The sequence below is a fragment of the Saimiri boliviensis genome, chromosome X, assembly GCF_048565385.1.
Source record: "Saimiri boliviensis isolate mSaiBol1 chromosome X, mSaiBol1.pri, whole genome shotgun sequence".
NCBI classification, from domain to species: domain Eukaryota; kingdom Metazoa; phylum Chordata; class Mammalia; order Primates; family Cebidae; genus Saimiri; species Saimiri boliviensis.
The window spans coordinates 32,821,305-32,846,611 of record NC_133470.1 but is presented as its reverse complement, the minus strand read 5'-3'; the positions used below and the strand labels follow the sequence as shown (position 1 = coordinate 32,846,611).

Sequence of the window (25,307 nt, the reverse complement as noted above, 5' to 3'; positions counted from 1 at the left end):
AATTTAAAGTACCATAAAAAAAAAAATTCTGAAAAAAATTTTAAAAATCGATGAGAACAGAAATACCTTCAATTAGCCATTGATCTATAAGAAGCACTTGTCTGATTACTTCAGATATGTATTACCATAAATCTTCACTTAATTTCTGAATTTTTTGAGGTTGCCATTGGATACATATGAAATCAAATCTATCTGCCCATATTAAAACGTATTTTGAATAATTAAAAAGCTTGTCGGTTATTAGTAGATTTAACACAATCTCTTTTAAATCATAATACCTGATATCCCCATCACACCGTTTACTTACCAGTTCTTCTCCGACGGCATCATCTTGTATAATGGCTACCCAATTTATGGGCTCTGGGCTATTATTGTATATACGTGCATGTTTAAGTTTTGATGTTCCCAAGTAAATAGTACCAAATCGTAAGCATTCCAGCCTTTGGTCATGACTCGTGTGTAATAATTCAATAATCTGCTCAACCACATGAGCTTTGATACTCAAGAGCGTCTCCGGTTGATCTTGCAAAAGCACTCTACAAGATAATAAAGTATGCACATACATATATATTTTAATTAGAATTCTATATACTTTTTCTCCTACAAATTTTGATAAACAAAAACTTTATAGAACCACATTATAATTAAAATTCAGTAGCCTAAGAGTAGTTCCTTTCACTTACATAGCAGACATTATCAGGTTCTTCTGTATATCTGAATCTACACAATGGAATGGCATACGTGCATCCTAATTCATTGTCTTCAGGAAACAACAAAGTTGTAAAACAATCTCGTGAACTGACCCCAGAAACAACTCAATGGCATATTCATATTGCCAATTATTTAAGTGATTTGTATGGTTACCTCTAGTTCTCAATTTCTGGAATTCTTCTATAATTCTTATCTCCAAAGTCTAACAGCTAATCTTATCCCCATCCTTACACCTCAATTCCTTACCATTTAAAGTATCTCAGTAAAACCCACTGCTGGCTGGGCGTGACCTCATACCTGTAATCCTAGCACTGTGGGCAGCCGAGGAGGAAGGATTGCTAGAGTCCAGGAGTTTGAGAGAAGCCTAGGCAACACAGTGAGACCCTATCTCTACAAAAAATATATTTTTTTAAACAGTTAGGCATGGTGACACACACCTTTAAGTCCAGCTACTCTGGGGGCTGAGGTGGGGGAATTGCTGGAGCCTGGGAGGTCACGGTTGCAGTGAGCCATGACTGTGTCACTGCATTCCAGTCTGGGTGACAAAAAGAGATCTCATCTCAAAAGGAAAGCAAAACAAAATTCCTACATTTTTGCTGAAATAATCATTTCTCCATTAAACTTCACTTCTCCGATGAATTTCAATTCCTTTGGGAACTGCTCTTTCATTTTTATCCCTCTCCAGGATAAATGCAATCTTTCAATTTAGGCTCATCAGAAACCACAGATAACTGACTACACAACCACAACCATCACCTAAGCCCTTATCTTACACTATATCCTGTAACATTGGGCATTGATTATTCCATCTCTTTACATATTACTCCTCCCTTAGCTTCCTTGACACCAGAATTTCAAGGTTTTCTTTTAACTCACTCAGGCCCAACCTTCTCACTCTTCTAAGACTGGAAACTTTTTGAAATTCGATGAATAGTTAACACGAATAGTAATGTTTTTGTCTTACTCTTTCTCACTCTACTCTCATTCTCAAAGTTATTCTGAACAGTTCTGTTGCTTCTACCACTTTTACATTGACGATCTTGAACCCTATACAGGCTGAGCATTCCTAGTATGAAATCCATACTGCTCTAAAGTCTAAAACATTTTCAATGCTGACATAAAACTCAAAAAAAAAAAAATGCTTACTGGAGCATTTCAGATTTCTGATTTCTAGATTATGGATTCTAAACTAGTAATTATAATGCAAATATTCCAAAAGCCAAACAAAATTTAAATTTAAAACACTTCTGATCTCAAGTATTTTGAGTAAGGAACATTCAACTTATACATCTAAACCAAATTTCTTTCTGGGACTCAAGATAATTTAATAAGCCCCAGCCAGCTCCACCAGGAATCTGAAAAGTAAATCCATTCCAACATGTCAAAACTGAATTTAACATCTTCTCCGATAACCCTGTTCCACCTCTTACCTTCCTTTGCTCCTTTGGTGCTATCAGTCACCAAATCTAGTCAAATCTAACTCCATAGCCTATCTCCAATTTGCACACTTCTATCAGTCTTCTCAATTGACCTTACCGCAGACCTTCATCATTTTCCTCTTGCTTTACTATAATTTCTAGTCAAGTTTCTCACTCCACATTTGTACTCCCTGGTCTGTTTTGCACACTGCCACTAGCAAGACCTTTCTAAAATACAAATTAATCATGATACTCTACTTCTTAAAACCCTCCTAAGACTTCATAGCCTTCACAATAAAACTCAAGCTCCTATCAGGGCTCACATCTGTTTATCATATATTTATGACTGTGACCGTCAGTTAAAACATGTATTTTACATTCCAGTGCAGGAACACACATACACACACACACACACACACACCAAAAAAAACAAAAAACAAAACAAAACAAAAAACAACACAACACACACACTCCACAGATGCATTCTGATATTTTTAATTCGTTTGTTAAAAATACTGGTGATAGCCCATTATATTGATTGCACATTCTACCAATGAATTGAGACATACTGCACAAAAATGCTGAACTACATAGCCCTTAAGACTAGACCATTTCATGCCTTTTTTCTGATCTTGTCTCCTGTCATTCCCCTCCTCCATCTTTTTAATTTTACGGTGCCACAGATCCCTCGACATGCAATATTGTCTTTTTGCCTCTAGAATTTCCGGTATGTTACTTGCTCTGCCTGAAATCCCGCCTCTATGCTACTCCCATCACTAACTCTCACCACCCCAACACACACACAGACATGCGTATGCACGTGCACACACACACACACACACACACACACACCCTAAATTACATCACTGCTCTTTGCCTAATTACTACTCACCAATAGGTATTTAATTCAACTATCACCTTGTTAGTGAAGCCCTTCCCTGGTCCACTTTCTCACCTCAATGAAATTCAAAATAGAATATCCTGTTATGTGTACCTATATGCCATCCTCTAGTTCTTCGTATTTCTTAAAAGCCTACTGCTTGGCAAATAGTAGAGACTCAATGAACAATGCTAAATGAAAGAACAAAGAAGCTAACATACAGTTGAAGGCACATCTGAAGGGTTAAACAGAAAAGTACTGAAATCCGTATTAGAATTTTTAGAACTGCAATATACACTTACATTGCCTTTTCATCTACAATTCTTGGCTGGTCTGCACAGAAGTCCACTTTAATAGTCAGTGATGACTTAGCCTCTACAACACCACTAGTTGGAAAAATGAGGATGGGTAATTGGCCACGGTATTCTGCATTAAATGTGCCTAGAGAATAAAGGCAGTCAGTTTATATCTGGACCCTTACAATGTTGCATTCGCACTCTCTCATTAGGGGACTAACACACTTTAAGGAGTAGACCAAGTTTGCCTAACCTGTGGCCCATGGGCCACAGGCAGCCCAGGATGGCTATAAACACAGCCCAATACAAATTCATAAACTTTCTTACAACATTATGAGATTTTTTTTGAGATATTTTAAGCTCATCAATTATTGTTAGTGTTAGTGTATTTTATGTGTGGCCCAAAACAACTCTTCTTCAAATGTAGCTCAGGGAAGCCAAAAGATTGAATTCCCCTGGAATGTATAGTGTACACAGTGTACACAGAACTAAGGCTTTAATTGTAAGCCCAGTCTCTAAGGTCACACAACAAATATGATCCTGTTGTAAGAACTCAACTCAAACCAATAGTTAAAATGTATTATCTGCTTACTACATTCAGACACTTATGTTAAGAGCTCTGCATATGTTAATTTCCATATATAATCTATGATATAATAGTTTCGATCATTACCTCCATTTTGCAAACAAGAAAATAGAAGCTTTGAAATGTTGAATGACTTGTTCAAAGTCACACAACTGCTATGGTAGATTAGCTTGTTGGGCACAATTCTTCACCTTTTCCACATTTGTATCTTTACCCTACTGTTCCAGAGTTTCTCACTGCAGGGCTGTGGGTCAGCAGGTTGGCTCTGCTCCACATTTGCTCATTCTAGGCATAGGCCAAAAGGACAGCAATTACTCAGGAGAAACATTCCCACTTCCCATGGTGGAAGTGCATCTAGGTTGGAACTGGCATGCTGTCAATCCACCCACATGTTATTGGCCAAAGCAAATTACGTGAGTTACATGGGCAAGCCCCTTGACTTTGGGAAGTTTTCTCCTGACTAACTGCTGCCCTTTTGGTCCATACCCTAGAATGAGTAAATGTAGGGCAGAGCCACCCAGCTGACCCACAGACCTGCAGTGAGAAACAGAACAGGCCCAGCTGCCTCAGATTGAAGCAGAGCACCCAGCTGAGCTCAGCCTAGATCAGCCAAGTTCTAGCCAATTTGCATACACATGACCACGGGACCAGTTAAAAAAGAATTGCTGTTTGAAAATATTTTAGGGTGGTTTGTTATACAGTGATAACTACTACAGTTAGTAACTAATAAAGATGAGATTTTCACTTGGATATTTCTGACCACAGGTTCATACTTATAGTTGCTACCATTCCTCAGGAGATTAATTTAACCAGTTCACATAGGATAAGGGCAAAGATGAGTTTCTGAAATCAAATCGCCTATGAGAAAAAGGCTACAAAGATTCTTATTCTGAAAGCAGAAATGGTTAATAATTTATGGTAATGTTTTATGCCTATATTAGAGCATGCAGTCCTTGAAATCAGATAAAATCTCTTTTTTATGTCTGTGGTCACCATGCCATACACACTGCTTACCACTAAGCAGTACTTAAAATGTGGCCAAGAAATAGAAGCAGCCAATCACTAGTCTCTGTATTATCATTATAAGACGAATGAGCATGCGGCTAAAATAAACAGTTTTGGAAATTCTGAATTCACCAGTTTTAAATCACATCTGATAACATTTTCCAAAAGTATTCATTTAATTTAGGAAAACGAAATGTTAGCACAACGAAAGTAATGAAAATATTAAAAAGACAATATTTGAAAACACAAAGTAACTAACAACATTCATTAATTCAATCATTTTATAGATGTGTTAATAACATAATATTTAATTTTCTATCATACGTAAAAGATCTATAAAATTATGTCCATTTCAAATAAATAGGTATTATTGACTCAATTCTGTAAGAAAAAAAATGGTATATAAATTTAGTTAAGGCTGAGTCAGTTAAAGTTTCCTATATTGTAACCATTTAAACATAATTTGACAAAAGAGTTTAAGTGAATATTTCAAAAACTTATTCAGAAGCAACACAAAATACAAAATAATATTGTTTAATTTTCAAAGTACGTTTAAATTGCAGGTATGTCAAAATTACTATATCTTCTTTAACTTCAATACAAAAACTATTTGTTTGGCTTTTTAAATTGGTAACAACAGAAGCAAGAACATCATCCTAAGAGAAGAGAGTTGTTAACAAAAAGAACGTTGGCAAGTCGCGGTGGCTCATGCTTGTAATCCCAGCAGTTTGGGAGGCTGAGGTAGGCAGATCACTTGAGATCAGGAGTTCAAGACCAGCCTGGCAAACATGGTGTAACCCCATCTCTACTGAAAATAAAAAAATTAGCCAGGCATGGTGGCACATGCCTATATTCCCAGCTACTACGGAGGCTGAGTCAGGAGAACCGTTTCAGCCCAGGAGGCGGAGGTTGCAGTGAACAGAGATCACACCACTGCACTCCAGCCTGGGCAGGGCAGCAGAACGAGACTTCACCTCAAAAAAAAAAAAAAAAAAATGTTACAAATGGAATATTTGTGATCAAATTTTCATTTCTTCTCAGATATGGCACTGGCATATCTGTGGGAAATAAAAGTAATGTCAGGAAAATAATTTAGCTTAGTAAGGGAAGATCACAGCTTTTTGTAAAAAAAAAAAAAAAAAAAAGTGTCATTGGGCAGACACAGGTAGGATTACTGGCTTAATTATGAACAGATAAGATTTACTAATTGACCAAGGGGGTAGGAAGTGAAAAAGGGAGAGGTGTTGAAAATGTTGACAGGTTTCTGAAATGTCCAAATACACAGTGGTAACATTCATTCAAAAAGAAGCATTGGGGAAGCTGTTAAGTTTGAGAAAACTGAAGTATACCCAAAGAGTTGTATAGATCTGGGAAAAGTCACTGAAATAAAAGGAAGGGAACTGATTGACCCAGAAGAGCATCTTGACTGAAAAGACATAAGAGTCTGTGGGAAACTGTAGGAAACATTCACATTTAATATACCACAGAAAGGAACACCAGTCTAGAAGAAAATTGAAGGTGGGAGAGGTGATCAAAAAGTAATAATTATAACACAAATAGCTAATATTTACTGAAAAGTTAGTATGTGCCAGAGGGTGTGCTAGGCATTTTATTAATCACAACCACCATTAGAGAAAGGTACTATCCTATCTCTAATCTATAAGTGACAGAATGGATGTCTGGGAAGTGCAAATTCCTTGTCCAGGGCCTCCCAGATAGTAAATGATGCAACTAAGATTTGGGCCGTGTTCAACTTCACTTCAGGGCCTGAGTTATTAATTAGTATTCTATATAAGACAGTGAGTGGTCACAGAAGCCAAAGGGGTTTGAATTGTTTTTGTTTTGTTTTCCCAAGAAAGTGGCAGTGGCCTACTATGTGAACTTTTGCCAATAAGCCATGTAAAACAGACAGTATAGACTTGCTCACTGATAAGACTTGGGCGGCACATAAAACATAAGAGTACCCACAGCTATAGACAGCTGAGATGAAGGGTCCATTGAATCAGGACACTGAAGGGATAAGCGATCCTATGCTTACTGTATGCTATCCAATTAAAGTATACATGAATGTACACACATACAGACACGCACACCCTATCTTAGGTCATAGTAAGAATCCTTGGAAAAAGTTCTATCTGGACAAGAGAGAAGCATTTATTCTTTCAACAAAAAAATTAATAAAAGCCTTCTGGGAGCTTGATGTTAATTCAAAGTTGAATATAATTGAGAAAGAGAACAAATATATTTATTAGGCATCTATGATGAGCCAAGTAACGTACCACAATTCGAAGTATGTACGTAATTCACCATAGTACATTTTATCAGCCGCAGTTTATAAATGAGAAATCTAAAGTTCAACATTCTTAAAAACACTTGCCCCAGATCACACAACTAATAAACACTGTGCTCTAATTCTGTCTCTGAACCATGTAATTTCTCTGACACTATCCTGCGTCCTATCCTGAGGGACATCAGCAGTCATTTGAGAGTCTTACTGTATTAATCAGGATCATACAGAGGAAGGTTAATTTTTCTTGAATTGTTGCCTATCAGTCTTTTACAGTAACACTGTGATAGAGTTTTGTTTTGTTTTGTTTTGTTTTTCAGTTAAATTAGGTAATCTATTTCACAAAGTATACATTTCAAATAATGCCAACTCTTCTAAAAGTATAAGTAAATATGACAGGAAGTATTTACCTGGAACTTTGCCATTATTAGTGATAGTAATCTCTTTACAATATACTTTACTATTCGAAACCAATGTGCCAAAATTAACTACGGATTCAATTGTCAGTTGGCAGGATGGAATCAACCTAGGGAGGAGAAAAGAAGGCCACATAATTATTTTAACAAACATAACAGCCTGATAGTTCAATAAGTAGGGGAATATAGATGGACACTTAACCCCTTAAAAGACATTTCAGTTTCTTTACCGGTCTACTGGTGGCATATTTGTTAATAAAAGGAATTATGAAATAAAGAAACAAAAACAAAGTAATGGGTTACATTTTAACAAAGAACTGAAACATCGAAGTGCATGGTATGCCATCCCAAATAAACAGTCTGAACGTTTCCGAATCTTTTATGAAATAAATGAATGCAATGATGCTGTAACACATCATCTAAGGTCTAAAACAAGATCTAAGTACAAAATGATACAATTTATTTTTCCTATATGTTTCTAAAAAATTCACTGTAGCATATTTATAGCATGTATTCATATACATTTTTTAAAATCCATTATCATCTTATATATACACCTCAGAAGGTTATATACACTTTCTATTTGGCTAGACGTTCATGGTTAAAAAGAACTCCTAAGTATATTATCCTACTTTGGATGTAGCAAAAGTTCTTAAGAATAATTTCTTGGGAATCTTCACACTTCCCATAGAGAGGGAGAGAGAGGGAGAGAGAAAAAGAGAGACAGAGACTACTTCAGTGTTAAGAGTTTGGTAATATGTAACAATTTCTCTGCATCTCCTGTTAGTTTCTCTTCCTCTTGTATGAAAACCTTGAAGACTTGTTTTGGCTTCATACATGCAACAGCATATAAAGACAATTGACCTCTGAGGACAACAGAGTATCTAGTCAGCTATCAGAGGAAGTACCTATATAAGGACAATAGTATAAGGAATCTCTAGAACCGAACAGAATGACAAACACTACAAGGCTAAGTATGAGAGGTCGTCAAACTCAGGGATGCCCTAATAGGTAAACAAGTACCTTCCAATGGTATAAAGGCATCTTCCCATTTTACAATCTCATTAAGTGTATTTGCTGATACCAAGAGAACAAAAAGGTCTGTGCGGATTTTGTTTTCTCAGCCCACTTTTCACAATTCCTCTCCCATTTCTTTATACAAAGGAGAAATAGATGTCATCTTTTCTTTCTTTTGGGGGAGTAATAAATATATATGTTCATTATTTTTATTGTGACAATGGTTTCATGAGTATACACATATGTAAAAACTTATCAACATATAACCTGTAGATATATGCAGTTTATTGTATGCCAATTATACCTCAATAAAGTTGTTATAAAATTATCTGTCATTCGGAGTGGCCTTATTAGTCTTCTACTCTTTTTTTTTTTTAATTGTACTTTAAGTTCTGGGGTACATGAGCAGATCTTGCAGGACTGTTGCATAGGTACACACATGCCATGATGGTTTGCTGCCTCCATCCCCCCGTCACCTACATTAGGCATTTCTCCCAGTGTTATCACTCCCCAACCTCCCCGCCCCCTGATGTCCCTTCCCTAGCCCCCCATCCCCAACCGACCCCAGTGTGTGATGTTCCCCTCCCTCTGCCCATGTGTTCTCATTGTCCAAAGCCCGCCTATGAGTGAGAACACGCAGTGTTTGGTTTTCTGTTCTTGTGTCAGTTTGCTGAGAATCACAGTTTCCAGATTCATCCATATCTCTATAAAGGATGTGAACTCATCATTTTTTATGGCTGCCGTGGTGTATATGTGCCACATTTTTTTTATCCAGACTATCATTGATGGGCATTTGGGTTGGTTTCAGATCTTTGCTGTTATAAATCATGCCCGAACTTAATGTAATGCTGATGCATTGCTGTGGAGTGGAAACATCTCTGGGACAACAAACTAGGGGAAGATCACAAACACTGGTGTTGATAGTGATAAAGTGAGTGCCTAAAATGACGAGGTAACAAACCTGTTTACATGAATGTATTTATCCAATTCTCCTTCATCAACCTTAAAAGAGGGAAATACAACTGACTTAGCTGACATATTGGTAAAAATAATACTTGATAAACAACTGCTGTAATTTTACCATATAGCATTACAGAGTTGAAAAAATTGAGAGACATTACTACAAAAAATCCTTCCATTCCAATCTACTCATTATGGAGACAACCATATCAAAAAATCTACAGCAAAGACTTGGAACCAACCCAAATGCCCATCGATGATAGACTGGACAGGGAAAATGGGGCAGGTATACACCATGGAATATTATGCAGCCATCAAAAATGATGAGTTTGTGTCCTCTGTAGGGGCATGGATGAACCTGAAAACCATAATTCTCAGCAAACTGACAAAAGAACAGAAAATCAAACACTGCCTGTTCTCACTCATAGGCGGCTGTTGAACAATGAGAACACATGGACGCAGGGAGGAGAGCATCACACACTGGGGTCTGTTGGGGGGAACTAGGGCAGGGACAGTGGGGGTGGGGAATTGGGGAGGGATAGCATGGGGAGAAATGTCAGATGTAGGTGATGGGGAGGAAGGCAGCAAATCACACTGCCATGTGTGTACCTATGCAACAATCTTGCATGTTCTTCACATGTACCCCAAAACCTAAAATGCAATAAAATATATAATAATTAAAAAAAGAAAATGCCCTGAAAATAAATAAGATAAAACCTAAACAATGTCATTGAATTTTGACTAGATACTCTTGATTACCAAGACTCTGAACCTGGACCAACTCTCTCTTAATAACAAAGATGATTATGTGTCACAAACAGTAGACAACTGCTCAGCAATGAAAAGAAACAAACTGGCTGGGCGCAGTAGCTCACACCTGTAATCCCAGCACTTCAGGAAGCTGAGGCAGGTTGGATCACAAGGTCAGAAGTTCAAGAAAAGCCTGGCCAACCTGGTGAAACCCCATCTCTACTAAAAATTCAAAAATTAGCTGGGCATGGTGGCAGGCACCTGTAATCCCAGATACTTGGGAGGCCAAGGCAGGAGAATCGTTTGAACCCGGGAGGTGGAGGCTGCAGTGAGCTGAGATGGCACCATTGCACACCAGCCTGGGTGACAGAGAGAGACTTCAACTAAAAAGCAAAAAAAAAGAAAAAGAAAAAAACCAAAATACTGATATATGCAACAATGTGGGTGAATCTCAAAAATGAATTGAAAGAAGCCAGACTCAGAAAGACCACATATTGTAGGATTCAATTTACATGAAAATTGAAGGCAGATATATAGAGACAGAAAGCAGATCTGTGGTTGCCTGGGGATAGAGTAAAACTCTAGATTGACTGTACGCGTGTACAAGAGAAATTGAGAAAACTTTTTGGGATAATTGAAGGATTCTAAAACCGGATTGTAATGATGGTTGTGCAACTGTATGTATATTTACTAAAACTCAGCAAATTATATATAGAAAAAAATTTAATGAGGATAAAATGTATGTGGGATTCACATAAGCAGTAACTATCATCCATAAGCATGCTAACTAAATAAAAGTTTAAGATGCCCCATTCATGTGATTATAAATATTTCCAGTAATATTTTGCCTTTCTGTTAAAAAAATCAAACTTAGTTTGATATATGGAGTTTGAATCAATTTATATTAATAATATTTATAATTGTTTAAAATGTGTGATTCATGACTGTAGCAAGTATATTTAAATACATATCTGTTTACACAATGCACACACAGATGTTCATATGTACATATACATATAGACATAAACTATAGACAAATTGAATATGTACTTTATTCCTGGTGATCATGAAAAATAACTTCTAAGCATAAAAATGTAATACATTAGGATGTGATGCTAACACATTAGGATGTGATGCTAATAAATTACATGAAAATATAATACATTACGACTGTGGTGAAAAATGGAATGGAGCTACAAATTTAAGAGGAAAAAGAGAAGAGGTAAGTTTTTGACCTGTAACATATTATTATGGTATTTTCATTCTACCGAATACATTTTAAAAAGTCATATAAATATCTTATTTTTAAATAACAACACTATATATAAGCCATTACATCTTTGCAACTATTCAAACTAATGATGAAAATCTTAGATATTTTTACATGTAAAAGAAGGGGTTTGGGGTTACACATTGAAAAAAGCTCCGAAAATCACTAATTGTATCATCTATCAACTAGGGCACTTCTGCAAGTCCAGGTGGATATACGGAAATGTAGAAATAAAACGTGTAATTTCTGTTTTTGTCTTCTTTTTACAGGGCTTACTCCACAACAAATAGAAGGATCATTACATGTCTGATCCACATACAGAAGGTCTAAAGTAAAAATAAAAGCGCTCACTCAGAGTTTTTTTTTAATCACATTCTGTTCATGCCATTATGCAGTATTTCAGATCCAGTTGGACTAACTTTATTCACAAAACATTCACTGAATATATATATATATATATATATATATATATGTCTATATATATAATATATATTATATATATAAAATATGTATATATATATATTCAATTTAGATTATAGAAAAAACTCTGAACCTCAAGAATTTTGTAATCTAATGAGGAGAAACGAACAAATACAAACTTCTGGCCCAGAAAAATATAGCATAGACCCATTTTTTCCTGTTCCTTCTACTAAACACAACTATAAACTCTGAAAATGGTACATGAGGCAAACAAAAGAGAATGATGAAAGGTGGTGAAAACCAGAGCTGGCTGGTTTAGAACCCTGGGATGGGAGGAACAATAGCAGCAGGGTGTCTTACAATTCCCAAGCAACAGAGAAAGGCCACACAGACCCGGTATTCTTTGCCTGCTGACCTAGTTAGGATCGATCATTCTTTTTCTGGATCAAACAGGAGCCCCCCTGAACACACCAGGTAAGCCAGACAATGCCAGCCTGGGCATCAATTAGGAGGTATACCAATCATAAGTGACAAGGGGAAGTACTCTCCTACTCCAGGCCTGAGATCCTGCAGAAGAGGAGCTCACCTCCTGAGAAAAGGAGTTTTCTGTCAAAAGGCACCAAGTTGGTTTGAGGAAACCAGGGGGAAAAAAAACAGCAATTGCAAGCAGCTATATCTGAAAAGCCTCTCTGTCACTGCTGGCTCAACTCCTCCTTTTTCAATCAGAGATAACCTGGAAAAGTAAGCAGGACCGCCAAGAAATCTAGATACAGCAACTTGCCCAGTACAACAAATTTCTTTGCCCCGTAAGTCATATTTTTCTCTCTACCTGCCCAGAGCACCTGGGCAGCCAGGGGAGTACTTGTATAGGGTTCTCACCACACTTCTCCTCTACCAAGAGACATGTGGCAGCCAGGACTGGAAAAAAAAAAAAATTGCCTCCACTCCTTCAGGAAGCACCAGCAGGAAACAGTGGGAGCAGTAGTGATAACATATCAACAAAATGGATCAAAATAATACCATAACCATACTGAAAATTAAATTGTCATCACAACCACAGCATATAAAATAGGCCAAGAAAAACATGCTAAACATTAATGGGGTGTTTGCCTGTTAAAATAACAGGTTTAAATAAAACCCAGAATCTCCTAACATCATAGAGAAAACATTTAGCATTCAACCAAATATCACCTATCATCTAGGAACCAAAAAGATAATGATTTTGATGAGAGCAGAAAATCAGCCAATTTCAGTCGAGATGAACTTCAGGTTGACATTATCTGGCAAGGATTTTAAAGCAACTGCCAACAAAAGAAAACGCTACAACAAGCAATTTCAAGGTGTCTTGAAACTAGTGAATAAATAGAAAATCTCAGCAAAGAAATACAAGTTATAAAAAAAATAATGAAATGGAAATTACAGAACTGAATAATATAAAAACCAAAATACAAACATAGTGATGAGCACAATACCAGAATGGAGATAACAGAAGATAAAATGAGTGAAAGGGAAGTTAGATGAATAGAATTCATCCAGACCTGACAGAAACTGAAGAGAACAAGAGAAAAATATGAGCAAAGCCTCAGGGGCCTGTGGGACAACAACAAATGATCCAATATTTGCATCACTGAAGTCTCAGAAGAAGAAAAGAAAGACAATGAGGCTGAAATAATATTCAAGTGCAAATAATGACTAAAACTTCCAAAATTTGGCAATAGACACTGATCCACAAATTCAAAAAGCTGAGTGAACCCACTCCTGTTAAATCAAAGAAAATCACATAAAGGCATATCATAATTTAACTTTTGAAAACAAAAGATAAAATAAGAATCATGAAATCAGCCAGAGAGAAAGAATGTTTTCCATATAAAGGAACACCAAATTAAATGAATGCACATATCACATTGGACTCCATGGCGTCCAGAAGGAAGTATAACAACATTTTTCAATTACTGAAAGTAAAAAAAACCTGTCAACTGAAAACTCTACATCTGTTAAAACTATGTTTGATAATTAAAAGGAAATAAAGATATTAGACAAAGAAAAACTAAAAGAACTTGCCACTAGCACACACACCCTTAAAGATCACCTAAATAACGTTCTTCAAGTAGGCAGAGCAAGATGGCTGAGTGGAAGGCTTCACCTACCATCCCCCGTACAAGGATACCAATTTAACAACTATACCAAAAAAACCAATCTCATAAGAAACAAAAATCAGATGAAGCACTCACAGTACCTGGTTTTAACTTCCTATCGCTGAAAGAGGCATTCAAGAGTATCGGAAACACAGTTTTGAACCACCTTTGTCAACCCTCCCCAACCCCCAGCAGTGGCAGCATGGCATGAAGAGAGAATCTGTGCATTTGAAAGAGGAAGAGCAAAGCAATTGTGAGAAATTGCATTGAACTCGGTGCTGCCCTGGCACAGCAGAAAATAAAACTGAGGGGAACCAAGCTGATGCCTGCCCATGGGAGGAACATTTAAACCAGCCCTATCCAGAGAGGAATCACCCGTCCCAGGGGTCATTACTGGAGTTCTAGCAAGCCTTGCTTACCATGAGCTAACATGCTCTAGGACCCCAGATAACCTTGAAAGGCAATCTAAGCCACAAGGACTGCAACGTCTAGATGAGTTCTAGTGTTCAACTGGGATAAAAGTCAGTGGACGTGGGGAGACACACACAACCTACTAAGACACCGGGTGGTATGACGAGGGGAGTACTTGTGCCAACCCTTCCCCAACTCCAGACCGCACAGCTCATGGCTCCACAAGAGACCCCTTCCTTGCACTGGAGGAGAGACGAGGAAAGAATAAAGAGGACTTTGTCTTGAATCTTGGATACCAGCTTAGCTACAGTAAGACAGCGCCACCAGTCAGAGCTGTGAAGACCCTTTTCCAGGCCCTAGCTTACACATAACATTTCTAGACACGCCCTGGGCCAGAAGGAAACCTATTGCCTTGAAGGGAAGGAGCCAGTCCTGGCAGGATTCATCACCTGCTGACTAAAGAGCCCTTGAGCCCTGAGTAACCAGCAGTGATACCTAGGTAGTGTGCCATGAGCCTTGGGTGACATTTGGAAACTTGCTGGCTTCAGGTGAGATTCAGCACATTCCCAGCTGTGGTGGCTACAGGGCAAGACTCTTTCCACGTGACATAAGTGGAGGGAAAAGTAAACAGGTTTCGTCTAGTACCTTAGGTATCACCTTGGCCACACAGGTATAGAGCACAAAGCAGGACTTTGGGGACCCTAATTCCAGGACTTAACCCTTGGATGGCATTTCTGGACCTGCCCTGGGCCATAAGAAAGCTCACTCCCCTGAAGGGTGAGTCCCAGGCCAAATAACATTCACCACGGGCTGACTAAAGAATCTTAGGCCTTAAGAGAACATCAGCAGTAAGCCTGGCAGTAGTACTCCCTGGGAGCCAGTGGTGGTGGTGGCCAGAGGGTAAGGCCCCTCTGCCTCTGGGAAAGGAAGGAAAGAGTGGGAAGAACAGTGCCTTGAGGTTTGAGTGCCAGCTCGGCCACAGTACAATAGGTAGACTTCTAAGGTACTTTCCCCCAATCCCTTCTTCCTGGATGGTACCACAGAACCCACCCAGGAAACTCTCCAGAACATTAGACTGAGCAAATATTTCTTGAGTAGTACCCCACAAGCACAGGGAACCAAACCAAAAATTGGCAAATAGGATCCCGTCAAGTAAAAAAGTTTGTGCACAGCACAGGAAACAATCAACAAAGTGAAGCAACAACCCACGGAACGGGAGAAAATATTTGCAAAGGACACATCTCACAAGGGATTAACAACCAGAATATACAAGGAGCTCAAACAACTCTGTACACAAAAATCCATAGTTCAATCTAAAAGTGGGCAAAAAAATCTGAATAGACGTTTCTTGAAAGAAGACGTACAAATAGCAAACAGTCACATCAAAAGGGGCTCAACATCACTGATCATCAGGGAATAAAAATCAAAACTGCAATGAGATATCATCTCACCCCAATTAAAATGGCTTTTATCCCAAAAATAGAAAATAACAAATGCCAGCAAGGATATGGAGACAAGGTAACCATCACATACTGTTGGCAGGAATGCAAATTAGTACAACCACAAAAAAGAACAGTTTGGAGGCTCCTCAAAAAACTATAAATATAGATACCATAAGATCCAGCAATCCCTCTGCTCAGTATATACCCAAAGAAAGGAGTTCAGTATATGAAAGAGATATCTGCACTGTCATGTTTACTGTAACACTATTCACAATAGCCAAGAACTGGAAGCAACCCAAGGGTACATCAACAGATGAATGGATGAAGAAAATGTGTGACATATACACAATGGACTACTATTTAGCCACAAAAAATGAGATCCAGTCATTCACAACAACATAGATTTAACTGGAGGTCATTATGTTAAGGGAAATAAGCCAGGCGCAGAAAGACAAGCATTCCATTTCTCACTTATTCATGTGATCTAAAAATCAAAACAATTGAAACCACGAAGATAGAGAATAGAAGGATAGCTACCAGGGGCCAGGAAGAGTACCTGGGGGTGGGGAAGAATGGGGAGCTTAGTGGGTGCAAAAATGTAGTCAGAAAGAATAAATAAGACCTATTTACTATCACAACAAAGTGACTAGAGAGTAAAAAATAATTTAATTGTACATTTTAAAATAACTAAAAGACTGTAACTGGATTATCTGTAACACAGGGATAAATGCCTGAGGTGATGGCTACCTCATTTATCTTGATGTGATTATTACTCATTGCATGCCTGTATCAAAATATCTCATGTAACCCTTAAATATATACACATACTATATACCCATAAAAATTAAATATAAGGAAGTTCTTCAAAAAGTCAGGAAACAATAAAAGAGAGAATCTTGGAGTATCAGAAAGAAAAAAATAGAGCAGGCTGGGCATGGTGACTCACACCTGTAATCCCAGCACTTTGGGAGGCCAAGGTGGGAGGACTGCTTGAGGCCACAAGTTTGAGACCAGCCTGCACAACATAGTGAGACCCTACCTCTACAAAAAAATTAAAAGTGCCTGGTGGCACATGCCTATAATCTCAGCTACTCAAGAGGCTGAGGCAGGAGAATTGTTCGAACCGAGGAGGCAGAGGTTGCAGTGAGCTGAGATCACGCCATTGCACTCCAGCTTGGGTGACAGAGCAAGATTCCATCTTTTAAAAAAAAAAAAAAAAAAAAAAAAAAAAAGAAAGAAAGTGAAAAAAAAATTAGCCAGGCTTAGTGGCACATGTTGTGGTCCAATCAACTTGCGGGGCTGAGGTGGGAGGACTGCTTGAGCCCAGAAGGTTGAGATTGCAGTGAGCCATGTAGAAACCACTGAAGTCCAACCTGGGCAACAGAGCAAGACCCTGCCTCAAAAAAGAGAAAGAAAGGAAGGGAGGAAGAAAGGAAGGAAGGGCAAGGGGGAGGGGAAATGGAAATAGCAAAACACTAGCTACATACATTCAGCTATGTATTTTTTTAAGTTTTATAAATCATATTGGATGATGAAAACAAGAATCATAAACCCTTAGATACTCAAGACAATAATATTTAAAAGTAGGGATAGAAAAAAAGACTCAAATGGAAATGAAGCTTCTACACTTCACTTAAAGAGACAAAATGTATGTACCCCAGAACTTAAAGTAAAATTAAAAAAAAAAAAAACTTAAAATAGTGGCAAAAAGTTTATGCTACTAGCATATTTTATCACATATGTATACTGAAATACTCAGAGAAACCAATACAATAACTATGCAAAGAGATACATACAAAACAGTAAAAATAAATCAAGATGCAATCCTAAAATAAACATCAATTAACCTGCAGGAATGCAAAAATGAGACACAGAAGTATAAGAAACAAAAAGAACAATGAAAAAAGAAAAAATAAAGCAGACACATTACAGCATATAGAAATTAACTTCAATATAAATAGTCTAGATACAGCAATAAAAACACAGGGGTTAAAAATATGGGGAAGGGAACCATTGCCCAACTATATGCTGCTGCTTAGAAGAAACTCAGTTTAAATTCAAGGCCATAGTAGGGTGAAAGTTAACGAATAGGAAAAAAAAATAGTTACGCAAATTTTACTTAGAAAAAAAGTGCAAAAGGCTACATTAATATCTAATAGACGTTTCAGTGCAAGAAAATCACCATGCACAAAGAGGGATATTATACATAATAAAAGGATCAATCTACCAGAAAAGAATAATGATCATAAATATGTCCAAAATAAGCCTGTGGAAATTAACACACATAAATAATTAAGGAGTCAAATAAAAAGTTTTCTAAAAAATATTTGATTGGGAGGTCGAGGCGGGTAAATCACAAGGTCAAGAGATCGAGACCATCCTGGTCAACATGGTAAATTCCCGTCTCTACTAAAAATACAAAAATTAGCTGGGCATGGTGGTGCATGCCTGTAGTCCCAGCTACTCAGGAGGCTGAGGCAGGAGAATTGCTTGAACCCAGGAGGCGGAGGTTGAGGTGAGCCGAGATCAGGCCATTGCACTCCAGTCTGCGTAACAAGAGCAAAACTCCACCTCAAAAAAAAAAAATTTTTTTTTTGAAAACATAGGACTGAGTCAAAATAAAAATACAACATATAAAAATTTGTAGGACACAGCTCAAGCAGTGCTGAGGGTCATATATAATACTATGTGCTTACATTAGAAATGACAAATTATCTCTAATTCATAATCTAATTTCCATTCTCAAAAACTAGAATGAGAATGTTGATTCAAATCCAGCAGAAGAAAAGAAATAATGGAGAGCAGCAATCAGTGGAATTTAAAATAAAATGACAGGAAAGTCAATGATAGAAAGCTGATTCTTTGAAAAAAATCAATGAAGTTAATAAACCACTAGCAATACTTTAAAAAAGAACAAGATACACACGTTTGACATCAGAAATGGAAAAAAAAGGATATCACTACAGATGCTGCCGTTATTTAAAAATAATAAGAACAAATTTCTAACAACTCTAAAATCATAAATTGGACAACTTAGAATTGGAAGAATTCCATGGAAATTAGAAACTACAATAACTCAACCAACATAGTAACACAGCCAGTATGAACAGCCCTATAAGCATCAAAAAAATAAATTCAGAATTTAAGACATTCTAAAAGAAAATTCTACAGTCCCGACAGTTCCACTAGAGACTTATACCATTTAAATAATTGCCATTAATATTAAAGAAGCTCTTCTAGAATATAGAAGAGAGAGCATTTCCAAATTCATTTTATGAAGATGGCACTACCCTGATAGCAAAGCCATACAAAGACAATAATGAAAAAACAAACCAATCAGTCAATCAATCAGTCAAACTATAAGCCAATATCACTAATAAACTGGGACACAATAATCCTTAATAAAACATGAGCAAATCAAATTTCAGAATACATAAAAATGATACATGATGAATAAAAGGCATTTGTTTCAAGTATACAAGGGCAAGACTGATTCAACATTAAGAAATTAATCAATGTAATCCACAATATGAATAAGTTATGGAAACAAAATATGATCATGCAAACTGACACAGAAAATGCATCTGACAAAACTTAACACTCCTTTCTAAGAAAAAACTCTTAGCAATTTAAAATAGATGGGAACTACTTCAACTTGAAAAAGACCATCAAAAAATATTGACAGCTAAAATCATACTTAATGGTGAAAGACTGAATGATTCCCCTAATATTGGAAGAAAGAAAAGGATGTTTCACTGCTTTCCTTTTTTCTTTCTTTTTTTTTTCTTTTGAGACAGAGTCTCACTGTTGCCCAGGCTGTTGTGCATTGACACGATTTCAGTTCACTGCAACCACCGCCTCCCAGGCTCAGGTGATTCTCATGTGTCAGCCTCCCAAATAGCTGAGATTACAGGTGTGAGCTGCCACACCCAACTAATTTTTGTATTTTTAGTAGTGACTGGGTTTCACCATGTTGGCCAGGCTGGTCTTGAACTCCTGGCCTCAAGTGATCTGCCTGCCTTGGCCTCCCAAAGTGCTGGGAATACGTATGTGAGCCACCAAGCCCAGATTCACGACTCTTACTCAACAATAGTACTGAAAGCTCTAGCCATGGAAATAAAGCAAGACTAAAAAGTAAAAAGCATACATTTTGGAATGGGAAAAAACACACAAACTATCCCTGTCTGCAAATGACATGATTATCTACATATAAGATGGCAAGGAATCTAAAAAAACATACAAAAACCTCCTAAAAAGGGAGTTCAGCAAGGTCAGAGGATACAATGTCAACAAACAAAAATCAATCACTTCTCTGTATATAGCAACAAGGAATAAAATTTAAAACACAATATCATTTGCAATCACTCCAAAGAAAATGAAATAGTTATACACTTAACAACACATGTAGAGAATCTCTGTGCTGAAAACTACAAAATACTGATAAAAGAAATCAAAGAAGACCTAAATAAATGGAAAGACATACCACATTCGTATTTTAGAGACTTACCATAGTAAAGATGTTAATTTTCCTCAAATTGATCTATAAGCTAAGCTCAATTATTCTCAAAATTCCAGCAAGATTTTTGGTTCTTTCTTTCTTTCTTTCTTTTGCAGATTCAGAAAGAAAGATTATTCTAAAACTTATATGGAAAGATAGAGATATTTTGATAGCTAAACTAATGGTGACAAATAAGAATAACATAAGAGGAATTACTCTTCATGATATTAAGAATTACTATATAGCCAAGGTAATTAGGGTAGCATGATGTTGGCAAATGTATTGATACATGGATGAATGGGAAAAAAATGCAGAACACAGAAATAGACCAATGCAGATTATATTGAACTGATTATTTTCAAGGGTACACAATGCAATGGAGGAAAATAACTTTTTTTAAATCAATTTGGTCAGAGCAATTAAACACGTATAGGCAATAATTAGAACCTCAATGTAAACCACATTTTATACAAAAATTAACTCAAAATATACCATAAACTTAAATATAAAACTTAAAAGTTAAAAATAGGAGAAAATTTTCAACCATTATGATCAAGGGTTAGGCAAACAGTTCTTATACCTAACACTAAAAGCAGTACCAATTAAAGGAAAATTGATAAACTGGACACCATTGAACAGTTTTTAAAAAACTTTTGTTGGCTCACGCCTGTAATCCCAGCACTTTGGGAGGCCGAGGCAGATGGATCACGAGGTCAAGAGATCGAGACCATCCTGGCCAACACGGTGAAACTCCATCTCTATTAAAAATACAAAAAAATTAGCCAGGCGTGGTGGCATGCGCCTGTGGTCCCTGCTACTCGGGAGGCTGAGGTGGAAGAATCACTTGAACCCAGGAGATGGAGGTTGCAGTGAGCCAAGATTGTGCCACTGCACTCCAGCCTGGTGACACAGCAAGACTCTGCCTCAATAGAAAAAAAATAAAAAAAAACAAAACAAAAAACAAACTCCTTTGTTCTACAAGATACCCTGTTAAAAGGACAAAAAGTCAAGCCTCAAGCTGGGAGAACATATTTGCAAACCACATAACCATCAAAGGGCTTGTATCAGGAATATACAAAGAAATTGCAAAACTCAATAATAAAGAGCAATGTAATTAATAAATGAGAAAAACATATTAACAGAGATTTCACTAGAGAGGGTACTCAGATGGCAAAAAAGCACCTGAAAATATGTTGTCAACATCATTAGTCATCAGGGAAATGCAAACTAAAACTATGGAGAGATTCATTACATATCTATCAAAATAGCTAAAATTTTTAAATAGTGATGAAAGCAAAAATACTGGCAAAGATATCATAAAAGTAGATTACTCATGTATCACTCTTTGAAATGTAAAATGGTACAAGCAGTCTGAAAAGCAATTTGAGATTTTCTATTAAACAAAACATATAATTACCATATGACTCTATAATTACACTCATGAGCATTTATCCCAGAAAAAATAAAAACGTATGCTCACACAAAACTTGTACAAGAATATTAAAGCAGCTTATTTGTGATAGCTAAAAACTTGAATCTGTCCCTTTGTTCTTCAACAGGTCAATGGTTAAACAAATTGTGATATATTTATCATGGAATACTACTCAGCAATAAAAAGGAACAAAATATTGATACATTCAATAACTTGGTTGAATCTCCTGCAATATTTCGCTGCAAAAATTGTGCTGCAAGAAGAAAACAGAAGACTGCATAATGTGTGATTCAATGTATGTAATATATTTTTGATGACAAAAAACTTTAGAAATAGAAGATTATCAGTATCCACAGTTTAGGGATCATGTGTGTGAGGCAGAAGGGAAGTAGAGACAGTTGTAATAAAGCCAGGAGGGATTTTCTTGTGGTATTGGAACTGTTCACTATCTTGACTCTGATGGAGGATACAAGAATCTACACAGGTGATAAAAAATGTGTAGAATGCACACACACACACACACACACACACACACACACACACACACCCTTCCTTCAACCCTGTCCATCACACCAAAAGAGGGGCAGTGCTCTCCTTATATTGCAACTGTGGTAAGAAATGGACTTCTGATGAGAGAGGGTGTATACTCTGGAAACAAGAAAAAAAATCTGTTTTTAAGGACAGAGGCATCTTCAACCTGTCTCTCCATACGCAGCACAAACAAGCAAATCTCAGTGCCAGTCATAGATATGTGAAAGTGCAGAATGCATCAAAAACGGCCCTACTTAAATTGCAAAATGCAAATTAAATATTTATACTGGGTTAATAGCTTGTTTTGTTTCCTACATGTGTCAACTGTTTGATTCCTATGCAAAATGGGATGATGTCCTAAATCAGAACTTCTCAACAACACAAAGAAACAAAATAATTGAGGATCTACATTTAGTTTATAGAAGTGAAAAAGAAAGGATTTTTTTTTTTTTTTTTTTTTTCTGAGACAGGGTCTCACTTTGTCACCCAGCCTGGAGTGCAGTCTCGTGATCTCGGCTCACTGTAGCCTCGACCTCTTGGGTTCAAGTGTCCATCTTGCCTCAGCCCCACAAGTAGCTGAGACTACAGGAATGTGCCACCACTCCCAGCTATTTTTTTAAAATAATTTCTGTAGAGGTGGGGTTTCACCATGTTGCCCAGGCTGGTCTCCAACTCCTGAGCTCAAGCCATCTGCCCGCCTTGGCGTCCCCAAGTGCTAGGTGCTAGGATTACAGGAATCAGCCACCACATCCAGCCTGAATCAAAGGGAATTTTTTAAAACGTATATATCTAATACCATGTCATCAGCAGAAAATATTCCAGATTAATTCTGTAGGTGGTGGATAAATAGAGGTAAAAGAACATCACCTAAGGAAATCACATTTTGCTAGGGAAAACAAGGAGAATCAATCATACATATATGGATATAAATAAAGAAACATTTTAAATTTAAACACTAACTTTAATAGATAAATTTACAATGAACAGAAATATACTTTTGATTTTAAAAAACAACAAATGCCCGGGAGGCAGAGTTGCAGTGAGCTAAGATTGTGCCACTGCACTCCAGCCTGGAGACAGAAATAAAATAAAATTAAATTAATTAAAAACAACAAATGAATCGTTATTCATCCTGGTCAAATAAATAATTTGTAACAAAGTTAATCTCCAAGTCAGTCACTTAGTTCTTTGTTATACTCATATCCATCCATATTTTTCAACCAGTCTCAGAAGAATAGCATTTTGATTTTTTTGATACCAAACATTTGCCTAATGTAAAATTTAGCAAAGTGAACCTGACAATACTTTAAAATTAAATTAAAATGTGAATATGTTTGCAAAAATCCAATCATTAATACATTCAATTGTTGAATGTTATTATAATAAAAATAACACAGAATGAGGTTTCATTTCTTACAAACACGACGATTTTCTAAAAATGTGTCCTTTCAGTTCAACTGTAAGGAAACTTTGTCAGAAAAAAATACAGAATATTATTTTGACCCTCATTTTTATTTAAAGAGTATTCAAAGTGTCAGCAGGAACTATTACATACCCAATTAGAGGAACTTCTGTTGATTTATTTCCTATTGAAATAAGTACTCGATCAGAAGTGTTTTCGTCTTTATCCGGTCGATATTCCACCGTAGTTATCATGTGAAGGCCAGAAGCAAGTTCTTTATCCAGACTTGTCAACAATAGTTTGAACTTCAGTGGGAGAAAGAGAATCAAATTATACATATTAACTGCTTAAAAAAAAAACAAAACAGGAGCAACTATAGTTAGGAGTGTTATATTATTATCAAAATATAGGCTGTATTCTTACCTTAATGGCAAAGAATTTTTAATTTATTTATTTATTTTTTTATTTTTTTGAGACGAGTCTTGCTCTGTCGCTAGGCTGGACTGCAGTGACACGATTTTGGCTCACAACAATCTCTGCCTCATGGGTTCAAGCAATTCTCCTGCCTCAGCTTCCCAAGAAGCGGAGACTACAGGCATGTGCCACCACACCCAGCCAATTTTTTCTATTTTGAGTAGAGATGGGGTTTCACCATTTTGGCCAGGATGGTCTCTATCTCTTGATCTCACGATCCACCCACCTCAGCCTCCCAAAGTGCTGGGATTATAGGCATAAGCCACTGTACCTGGCCTTTTAATTTTATTTTTAATTGACAAATAATAATTGTATATATTCACTGAGTACAATGTAATGTACCAATATAGGTATACATTGTGGAATGAGCAAATCAGGCTAATTAACATATCTATCACATCATTTATTTATTTGTACTGAAAACATTTAAAATCCATTCTTTTAGCAATTTTGAGATATTCAATACATTATTATTAACTATAGTCACCTTGCCGTGCAATAGATCACCAGAACTAATTCCTCCTGTTTAACCAAAACTTTGTACCCTTTGACCAACCTTTGTCCTTTCTCTGCCCACCCCAACCCTCAGCCTCTGGTAACCACCATTCTACTCTCTACTTCTGCAAATCTGAATTTTTGTGTTTCACATATAAGTGAGAGCATGTGGTATTTGTCTTATGTACCTAAAGGCAAAGACTTAATGCGCATGTTTATATCTATTCAATTCCAGATCTTTAAGATATGCTTTCAAGAGTATACAACTTGAGACTGACAATGCAGGTAGCTAAGAAACATGTAAATGCTCACGGGCTACTTTAAACATATAAGATACTTACAGAACTAAAGTGGCCTCTAATCTAAGAAGCTTAAAATCTAAATACAGAAAAAAGGAAGAACAACTAAGAAAAATGTTGCTCAATCATACCCATACATAATATATACCAACATGCATGTATATAGGTATAT

The 25,307-nt window shown here is 36.8% G+C and overlaps 1 protein-coding gene across 1 annotated transcript in view; it reads right to left on the bottom strand.

Annotated features, from left to right (window-relative positions):
• The window catches only part of CFAP47 (cilia and flagella associated protein 47), a 440,981-nt gene that overhangs the window by 411,979 nt on the left and 3,695 nt on the right, over positions 1–25,307 (bottom strand). Inside the window, exons 2-5 of the mRNA XM_003924170.4 lie at positions 24,021–24,172; positions 7,594–7,709; positions 3,312–3,450; positions 308–536 (exon numbers count right to left, since the gene is read on the bottom strand). Of these exons, the coding sequence (XP_003924219.4) occupies positions 308–536; positions 3,312–3,450; positions 7,594–7,709; positions 24,021–24,172 (636 nt within the window). The remainder of the gene's footprint in view (positions 1–307; positions 537–3,311; positions 3,451–7,593; positions 7,710–24,020; positions 24,173–25,307) is intronic.